This window comes from Coregonus clupeaformis, unplaced genomic scaffold (assembly GCF_020615455.1).
Source record: "Coregonus clupeaformis isolate EN_2021a unplaced genomic scaffold, ASM2061545v1 scaf1635, whole genome shotgun sequence".
Lineage (NCBI taxonomy): Eukaryota > Metazoa > Chordata > Actinopteri > Salmoniformes > Salmonidae > Coregonus > Coregonus clupeaformis.
Genome location: NW_025535089.1, coordinates 109719 through 119429, shown reverse-complemented (window position 1 = coordinate 119429; position 9711 = coordinate 109719). Strand labels below are relative to the sequence as shown.

Here is a 9711-nt window from a genome sequence, read left to right as displayed (position 1 = left end):
GTCGCTGTGCTGGTGGAGTGGAGCGGTACGACCAGGGAGAGTGGAGGACTGTGGGAGCTGTAGACTGGATCAAGGAGGATGTACCTGAAGTAGTGTGTGGACAGCTGGGTTGTGGCTCCACTGTTTCAGTACTACCTGGAAACACCACTAGAGGGTTTAGAGTTTACTGTTTTGGGTCTGAGCCTTCACTGAGGGAGTGTAGGAGAATGTATCATTTCCTTCCTGGACTCACAGTGATCTGCTCAGGTAATAACAAGATACACTATATGGCCAAATGTATGTGGACATTAGTGGATTCGGCTATTTCTGTTGCTGACAGGTGTATAAAATTGAGCACACAGCCATACAATCCATAGACCACCATTGGTAGTAGAATGGCCGAAGAGCTCAGTGACTTTCAACGTGGCGTCTAGGAGCAACAGCGGCTCAGCCGTGAAGTGGTAGGCCACACAAGCTCACAGAACGGACCGCTGAAGCACGTAGAGCGTCAAAATTATCCTCGGTTGCAACACTCTACCGAGTTCCCCATTCTTTTGGCCATGTATTACATCTCCTTCCTGGACTCACAGTGATCTGCTCAGGAAATATCAAGATATTTAAATTATATTCAACTGATTTCCTTCATTCATACAACTTCCTCTGCACCTCTCACGATGACTATTTAGCTTGTAAATCTGCATTGCAAAATAGATCACTCAGTCAAGTAGGAATCAAATACAACTTAAATATCCCAGAACGCTTTTGTATTTGAGTGTTATCTCAGTGAACGTCTCTACTCACTACCACTGTCACATGTCATGTTATTGTCATATCTAAATGAGGAAAGTAGTTGAGGAGCTACGTTTTCTTTTTCTCTCCTCTTGTTCCAGATGTCCTGCTTCAGCCTGATATCAACATATGCTGTCTCAGTGACTGTAGGCCCACTACTCATGTTGCCCTGTGAGGGAGGGTGGCTAGCACTGTTACATGCTGATGTTATTGTCATATCTATAGGAAACTAGTTGAAGAGGTTTTTCTTGTTCTCTTTTATTGTTACAGATCTCCTGGTCCAGCCTGATATCTTCCTGACTGACTCAATGGGGAGGGATCTCCAGGGCCACCAGGGGCCTGAAGTCTTTAGGGGCTACAACTTCACCATCACCTGCTCCACTCAGCCACAGTACCCAGGAGGCTCCTTCCTCCTCACGTTCACCGGCTCCAACAGAACCCAGACCCAGCCAGCTGTCAATCACTCTGCTGCCTTCCTCTTCCCTGCTGCAGATGACTCCCACCAAGGGAACTACAGCTGTGTTTATGACAATTATGTTTTCTCTCATAACTTCTCCTCTGAGAGTGAGCTCCTCAACCTCACCGTCACAGGTAACTGAACATGAACCAGACTTATAACTTTGTCATTGACAGATTTCCCACAGATCTATGTGATGATGATCAGTCCCCTCATCAAAGGTGTTTCTGTTTGCAGCCTCTCCTCTGCCAGCCTTCATCATCAGACACGTTGTAGTGCTGCTGATCCTACTGACAGCCATCACCACCTTCTACCTGTACTACAAGGTAAAGACATTTACTCAGACGTTACAAGTCATTTAAATGTTTGTGTCTTTGAGCAGGGTTCAGATTCTACATTGGTCTATATCTGTGTTTAAGGTGTGTGATTAACCAGATGTGTATCTCTGACTTGTGTTGCACTATCTTGGGTTTGTTCTTCTGTACAGAGAACGAGAGACGCGCGCGCACACAGAGAACGAGAGGCGCGCACACACAGAGAACGAGAGACGCGCGCACAGAGAACAAGAGACACGTGCGCACACACAGAGAACAAGAGATGCGCGCGCACACACAGAGAATGAGAGACGCGCGCGCACAGAGAACGAGAGACGCGCGCGCACAGAGAACGAGAGAGGCGCACACACAGAGAACGAGAGACGCGGGCGCGCACCACAGAGAACCCAGAGGCGCGCGCACACAGAGAACGAGAGGCGCGCGCACACAGCACAGAGAACGAGAGACGCGCGCACACACAGAGAGAACGAGAGACGCACGCGCACAGAGAACGAGAGACGCGCACGCACAGAGAACGAGAGAGGCGCACACACAGAGAACGAGAGACACGCGCGCACACAGAGAACGAGAGACGCGCACACAGAGAACGAGAGGTGCGCGCACACAGAGAACGAGAGGCGCGCGCACACAGCACAGAGAATGAGAGGCGCGCGCGCACAGCACAGAGAACGAGAGACGCACACACAGAGAACGAGAGACACGCGCGCACACAGAGAACGAGAGACGCACATCACAGAGAACGAGAGGCGCGCGCACACAGAGAACGAGAGGCGCGCACACACAGAGAACGAGAGGCGCACGCACACAGATAACGAGAGGCGCGCGCACACAGAGAACGAGAGGCGCGCACACAGAGAACGAGAGACGCGCGCACACACAGAGAGCGAGAGAGCGCGCACAGAGAACGAGAGGCGCGCACACAGAGAGCCAGAGAGGCACACACACAGAGAACGAGAGACGCGCGCGCACAGAGAACGAGAGACGCGCGCGCGCACACAGAGAACGAGAGGCGCGCGCACACAGAGAACGAGAGGCGCGCGCACACAGCACAGAGAACGAGAGACGCGCGCACACACAGAGAGAACGAGAGACGCACGCGCACAGAGAACGAGAGACGCGCACGCACAGAGAACGAGAGAGGCGCACACACAGAGAACGAGAGACACGCGCGCACACAGAGAACGAGAGACGCGCGCACACAGAGAACGAGAGGCGCGCACACAGAGAACGAGAGACGCGCGCACACACAGAGAGCGAGAGACGCGCGCGCACAGAGAACGAGAGAGGCGCGCACACAGAGAACGAGAGAGGCACACACACAGAGAACGAGAGAGGCGCACACACAGAGAACGAGAGACGCGCGCGCGCACACAGAGAACGAGAGGCGCGCGCACACAGAGAACGAGAGGCGCGCGCACACAGCACAGAGAACGAGAGACGCGCGCACACACAGAGAGAACGAGAGACGCACGCGCACAGAGAACGAGAGACGCGCACGCACAGAGAACGAGAGGCGCACACACAGAGAACGAGAGACACGCGCACACACGAGAACGCAGAGACGCGCACACAGAGAACGAGAGGTGCGCGCACACAGAGAACGAGAGGCGCGCGCACACAGCACAGAGAATGAGAGGCGCGCGCGCACAGCACAGAGAACGAGAGAGGCGCACACACAGAGAACGAGAGACACGCGCGCACACAGAGAACGAGAGACGCACATCACAGAGAACGAGAGGCGCACGCACACAGATAACGAGAGGCGCGCGCACACAGAGAACGAGAGGCGCGCACACAGAGAACGAGAGACGCGCGCACACACAGAGAGCGAGAGACGCGCGCGCACAGAGAACGAGAGAGGCGCGCACACAGAGAACGAGAGAGGCACACACACAGAGAACGAGAGACGCGCGCGCACAGAGAACGAGAGACGCGCACGCACAGAGAACGAGCTCAATTACGTGTTCCAGAATGTATTGCTACTTTTAGCTTTTGTCTTTATGTCTTTATCTTATTTAGTGTTTCTCTTAGATTCTTTATCTTGAAGTGTTTCCATTATTAGTCCATGACTGACTGACTCACTCACTCTTGGTGCTGTGTCTCCCTAGACCACCAGGAGGCAGAAGAGAGTGAACAGGGTGAGCAGCATGGATCTTTATGTTGATGCCAATGCCATGGAGATGGTCTCTCTGAGCTCCAGAGCTGAAGCTGGACCGGGAGAGGAGAGAGCAGCCCAGGGGACTGAGTAGGAGTAGAATGATGCTGACCCTACATGCTGATCTTAGGTCAGTTTTGTGTTTTACATCTATGGTCAGCAGTGGACTGGTGTTTAAAATGTGATGACAAACCTTAAGTGGTTCTAATTTTAATAACATGTTCAGAATTAGTTTATCTTTCTAGAACCTTGGAAGAAATCTAAAAGGAGTGATTGTAACCACCATTATATATTTTTGTTTGTTTTGTACCACCATGGTACCATGGGGTTTTGGGTAACATGGGGTTTTGGTAACATGGGGTTTTGGTAACATGGGGTTTTGGGTAACATGGGGGTTTTGGTAACATGGGGTTTTGGTAACATGGGGTTTTGGGTAACATGGGGGTTTTGGTAACATGGGGTTTGGGTAACATAGGGTTTTTGGTAACATGGGGGTTTTGGTAACATGGGGTTTGGGTAACATGGGGTTTTGGTAACATGGGGTTTTGGGTATCATGGGGTTTTAATTATTTTTAGAGAGTAGCTCAATTACGTCTGTTTTGTGTTCCAGAATGTATTGCTGCTTTTAGCTTTTGTCTTTATGTCTTTATCTTATTTAGTGTTTCTCTTAGATTCTTTATCTTGAAGTGTTTCCATTATTAGTCCATGTATTATTATAATCATCTGTTCATACTTTGTATTTTGAAACATCTGAATAAATGGGTCATTTTAGTTTGTTGTTGGGGATTGTTTTGTTGCTGTTGTTTACCTCTCATGATGTTATTGATTATACATTTTATGATATTGACTGATGTAGATTATTGTTATGTTGTTAGTAGTATAGAGATAATTATGTTATTCATTATAAATATTATGGTATTGATTATTATGTAGATTATTGTTATGATGTTTGTACTATATAGAGATATTTATGTTATTCTCTTATGATCTGTGGGTTACAGAGAAAGTATAGTACTTAGTTCAGGTCTGATATACATTAAATTGTGAATATGCTGTGTGCAAATCAATCAATTAATCAAATTAAAGTAAATAAATATGGTAATATATATCAATGATCTCAAAGGTATTGTTGAGAAGTGTTTATTTCATATTTGTGATGTGAGTGCAGATTATGTTGATGTTATGTTATTTACCCTTTACAGATAAAGACCTGTTGCTCTCTAAACTGCCATGTAATCACTGAATGCTTTTAATAAACTCACAGGCTGTCAGTCTTGTGTGATTTCTCTCTTGGAAAGACTACAACATACAGTATGAATTAACTGAGATCAGTCTTGTGTGATTTCCAACCAAGTTTTTCACACATATGATAATGATAGTAGATAGCTGGATGGAAGCAGTGTAGAAAAAGTAACCAACTGTCATACTTGAGTAAAAGAAAAGACACCTTAATAGAAAATGACTCAAGTAAAAGTGAAAGTCACCCAGTAAAACATTTGGTTTTAAATATACTTAATGATCAAGAATTGTTTTTATATAATTTATTTAAAATTCTGTATATTAAGCAAACCAGGCAGGCAGCACGTTTTTGGGGGAAGTGTGTTCCACTACTAACAGAGGAACAGGAGGAAGTGTGTGTGTGTGTTTGTGTGCATGTGTACCAGCTCTGTCTCACTCAAATGCCCATTCCAGCAGACTGTGCTATCTCTCTCTCTCTCTCTTTCTCTCTCTCTCTCTCTCTCTCTCTCTCTAATTTCAATTTCAATTTAAGGGCTTTATTGGCATGGGAAATGTATGTTAACATTGCCAAAGCAAGTGAAGTATATAGTAAACAAAAGTGAAATAAACAATAAATATTAACAGTAAACATTACACTAAGAAGTTCCAAAAGAATAAAGACATTTCAAATGTCATATTATGTATATATACAGTGTTGTAACAATGTGCAAATAGTTAAAGTACAAATGGGAAAATAAATAAACATAATATGGGTTGTATTTACAATGGTGTTTGTTCTTCACTGGTTGACCTTTTCTTGTGGCAACAGGTCACAAATCTAGCAGCTGTGATGGCACACTGTGGTTTCTCTCTCTCTCTCTCTCTCTCTCTCTCTCTCTCTCTCTCTCCTCTTCTCCTCTCTCCTCTCTCTCTCTCTCTCTCTCTCTCACACACACACTCCTTCTCTGGCTTTGGTTGATGACAGAGAAAGGGAGAGGTGCATAGCTACACTCCAATTCTGTAAGTGTGTGTGTTCAGAACTCCGGTGGTATTCAAAACATGATATTGCTAGGGAGTGTCCACTCCAGTACATGTGTAGTATAAGGATGTGTTGAGGCCTAAAGGGACCCTGTGTTTAACTCACACACTGCAACAAGACGGCTGTAGTAGCTTTTGTTTTATTGAAGAACAACCGTTGTCTCCATTGAGCACAAAGTTGTGGTCCAGGTAGTTGTTTTATGATTGACTGAAAGAGGGGGGACTTTCAGAGTGAGACCGATGTCTGTTGGTTGGATAGTAGTTAATTAAATGTCAGGTTGGTTGGATAGTAGTTAATTAAATGTCAGGTTGGTTGTCTATTGGTTATTTCTTGGTTGGTCGAACATTGGTTGGTTGGTTGAATGTTGGGCCTAGTTGTTTAGTCATTGGCTTGTTGGCTGAATGTCAGTTTGGTTGAACATAGATCCTTGTTGATAGGCTGTTAGTTTTCATTAGGTTGTATTTTGGTTGTTTTTTTGGTTAGACTGGTTCCTAGGAGGAGGAAGAGGAAGATGAGGCTGAGCTGTGACAGTATGACATCATTCTCCCCTTACCTGCTGAGAGAGAGAGAGAGAGAGAGAGAGAGAGAGAGAGAGAGAGAGAGAGAGAGAGAGAGAGAGATACATGAGAGACTTACTGTATACACCATATTTATGGGAATAGGCTGCCATTTGGTACAGTACATCACCAGGGAGTAGCTACCTCTGGGACCGAACGTCTTCATGTAACAGTTAGTGCAGTAGGGCTTCTCATCATGCTGAAACACAATGCACAGAAATCATCTTAGTTCATTAGATACATAGATATACACAGATAGATAGATATACACAGATAGATAGATATACACAGATAGATAGATAGATAGATAGATAGATAGATAGACAGACAGACAGACAGACAGACAGACAGACACTGTGATCGATCTCCCTCCTCCCTCCCTCCCTCCCTCCCTCCCTCCTCCCTCCCTCCCTCCCTCCCTCCCTCCCTCCCTCCCTCCCTCCCTCCCTCCCTCCCTCCCTCCCTCCCTCTCCCTGTCTTTGTACCTCTGCATGTTGTCCTGGGGTCAGCTGTCTATGACACTGTTGATACTACCTTTCCCCCTCTCCTCCCCTCCCCCCTCTCTCTCTCTCTCTCTCTCTCTCTCCATACCTCTGCATGTTGTCCTGGGGTCAACTGTCTCTGACACTTTTGGGACTATCTTTCCCCCTCTCTCCCCCTCCCTCTCAGCTCCCGTTCCTCCCTCCCCCCTTCTCTCCCTCCTCCTCCCTCTCTCTCTCTCTCCATACCTCTGCATGTTGTCCTGGGGTCAACTGTCTCTGACACTGTTGACACTTCAGACACAGAGGGTGGTAGTCACGCCCCAACGACCTCTTCTTCTCACCTGGACCAATGGGGTTCAAGGAAACCAAGGGTTAGATGTTAAATGTCTGTCATGGACCAATGGGGTTAGAGGATAGCAGGGGTTAGAGGTCAAATGGTGTCTGCCATTCAGAGAGAGATCTGCACTGTGACTGGAGAGTTACCTGTTAGGTTCCTGTTAGAGTTGCAAAGCTAGCGGTAATATACCAAAGTTACTGGAATGTTCTATGGTAACTTTGGAAATTTATACTTGAGTAACTTTTTTAAAAAGTATTCCTATATAGTGTGTCTGTGTCCATATTGTCCATGCGTTTTCTAAAGAAAATAGCCTAATTAATGAAAAAAGCATCTAATCAACAATGGCATTATTTTAAATTAATTCTGCAACTCTGACAACTATTTACTTTTTTCCCAACTGCCACCAGTTTGGCGCCAACACATTTACAACAAAGACATATTGACAGTCAAATAAATACAAGTGTGTAAAAATATATATATAAAGTATGTTTCATGCTGAAACTCTCATATTAAACACCAATGCTATTTACTAAGTTCATGGTTTATATTAAGGATAATGTTTTACAGCTTTGTATTATATATATATATTTTAAACCATCTTATTTAATTATTGTATATATTTAACATGTGATAAGGCCACACAGAGGACCAGAGATAATTACAGACTCATGTGATAAGGTCACACAGAGGGCCAGAGATAATTACAGACTCATGTGATAAGGCCACACAGAGGACCAGAGATAATTACAGACTCATATGATAAGGCCACACAGAGGGCCAGAGATAATTACAGACTCATGTGATAAGGTGATAAGGCCACACAGAGGGACAGAGATAATTACAGACTCATGTGATAAGGCCACACAGAGGGCCAGAGATCATTACAGACTCATGTGATAAGGCCACACAGAGGGCCAGAGATAATTACAGACTCATGTGATAAGGCCACACAGAGGGCCAGAGATAATTACAGACTCATGTGATAAGGCCACACAGAGGGCCAGAGATAATTACGGACTCATGTGATAATCTGAAGTACCCAAAAAGACAACTAGATGTCATTTGATAAAATTCCCCCCAAAACTTAAATGTTACCAAAATTCTGGTAGTTTACTGGTAAACATAGAAACTATCCAATAATATTTCTTTAATTTGCAACCCTAGTTCCTGTACCGGACACATGCAAATAATGCAAGTCCCTAAAGGAAAGGAAGCCAAGTTAGTATTTGAACAAAGCCGGAATGTGAGACAACAGTCTGCTGCCTCATATCAACTGAGGACTTAAGACACAGGAAAGGAAAGGAGGCCAGGTGAATGGAAGCCAGGTTAGACTATTGGAACCAAGCCTCTGAAGGAAAGGAAGCCAGGTTAGACTATTGGAACCCAGCCTCTGAAGGAAAGGAAGCCAGGTTAGACTATTGGAACCCAGCCTCTGAAGGAAATGAAGCAAGGTTAGATTATTGGAACCCAGCCTCTGAAGGAAAGGAAGCCAGGTTAGACTATTGGAACCCATCCAGTCAAGGAAAAGAGACCAGTTTAGGGTGTTGGAACTTATCCCGGGAAGAAAAGAAGGCCGGTTAGAAAGGAAAGGACACCAGGTTAGAGTGTTGGAACATAGCCGGAGTGTTAGAGAACAGTCTGCTCCCTCAGAGAAGCCACTTCCTGTTGTCTGTGTGTGAGTCATGACAGACTGTTCAGAGCATGGAGACACACACACACACACACACACACACACACACACACACACAAAGACACACACACACAGACACACAGACACACACACACAATAGGAAAGGTATAATGATTGAGGCTAGAAAATATTTGTGAGCGATGCCTCTCAGAAACCTGTAACTATTCCATAATTCTATGGTATCTCTGACCCACTGTATGACACTGCAAACACACACACACACACACACACTCCCACACATTGCACTCACCAAAGTAGACGGGTTTCCCACAGATGGGACAGTAGCCCACCATGATAGATTATATTCCTGACACTGTTATTTAGCAGACAGCAAGTGTGGACGTAGAGAGTGTGAGTGTGAGATGGAGAAAGTGTGTGTGTAGAGAGAGAGAAAGTGTCTGTAGAGAGAGAGAATGTGTGTGTGAGAGAGTGTGTAGAGAAAACGTGTGTGTGTGTCAGAGAGATGTACAGGAAATAGGTTCAACTCTCTGAATGTGACGTGTTCTGATGACAGAACCAGGATGTGGCGAGTACCTTGTCACAGCGAGACAAAGAAAAATCAACACATTGGTGTCAATGGTAATACAAAATATACATAGAAATAGGACAAAGTTATGTTATGAAATGATATGATACATAGAACTAGAAAGATATGATACATAGAACTAGAAAG

General features: G+C 45.3%; 1 protein-coding gene across 2 annotated transcripts; it reads right to left on the bottom strand.

Annotated features, from left to right (window-relative positions):
• Window positions 1-6219: 6219 nt before the first annotated feature.
• Window positions 6220-9443, bottom strand: LOC121562393 (cysteine-rich protein 1-like). 2 transcript variants are annotated; one of them, XM_041874684.2, is made up of 4 exons: window positions 9289-9443; window positions 7258-7352; window positions 6674-6728; window positions 6220-6528 (listed from the first exon to the last, which is right to left on the bottom strand). In XM_041874684.2, the coding sequence occupies exons 1-4, from the start codon at window positions 9329-9331 to the stop codon at window positions 6464-6466; spliced, it is 258 nt and encodes an 85-aa protein (XP_041730618.1). In that variant the 5' UTR covers window positions 9332-9443; the 3' UTR covers window positions 6220-6463. The 2 variants fall into 2 exon arrangements, with proteins under 2 accessions (XP_041730618.1, XP_041730619.1); XM_041874685.2 differs by having other exon boundaries at window positions 6220-6525.
• Between the last annotated feature and the right edge of the window lie 268 nt (window positions 9444-9711).

What these genes read in the sequence shown, in the direction of transcription:
- LOC121562393 (XM_041874684.2), bottom strand. Translation starts at nt 9,331, where the DNA reads ATGGTGGGCTACTGTCCCATCTGTGGGAAACCCGTCTACTTTG. An exon ending in TGGGAAACCCGTCTACTTTG is followed by an intron (nt 7,353 to 9,288) that starts GTGAGTGCAATG and finishes CCATTGGTCCAG; the next exon opens with GTGAGAAGAAGAGGTCGTTG. An exon ending in CCCCAGGACAACATGCAGAG is followed by an intron (nt 6,729 to 7,257) that starts GTATGGAGAGAG and finishes ATTGTGTTTCAG; the next exon opens with CATGATGAGAAGCCCTACTG.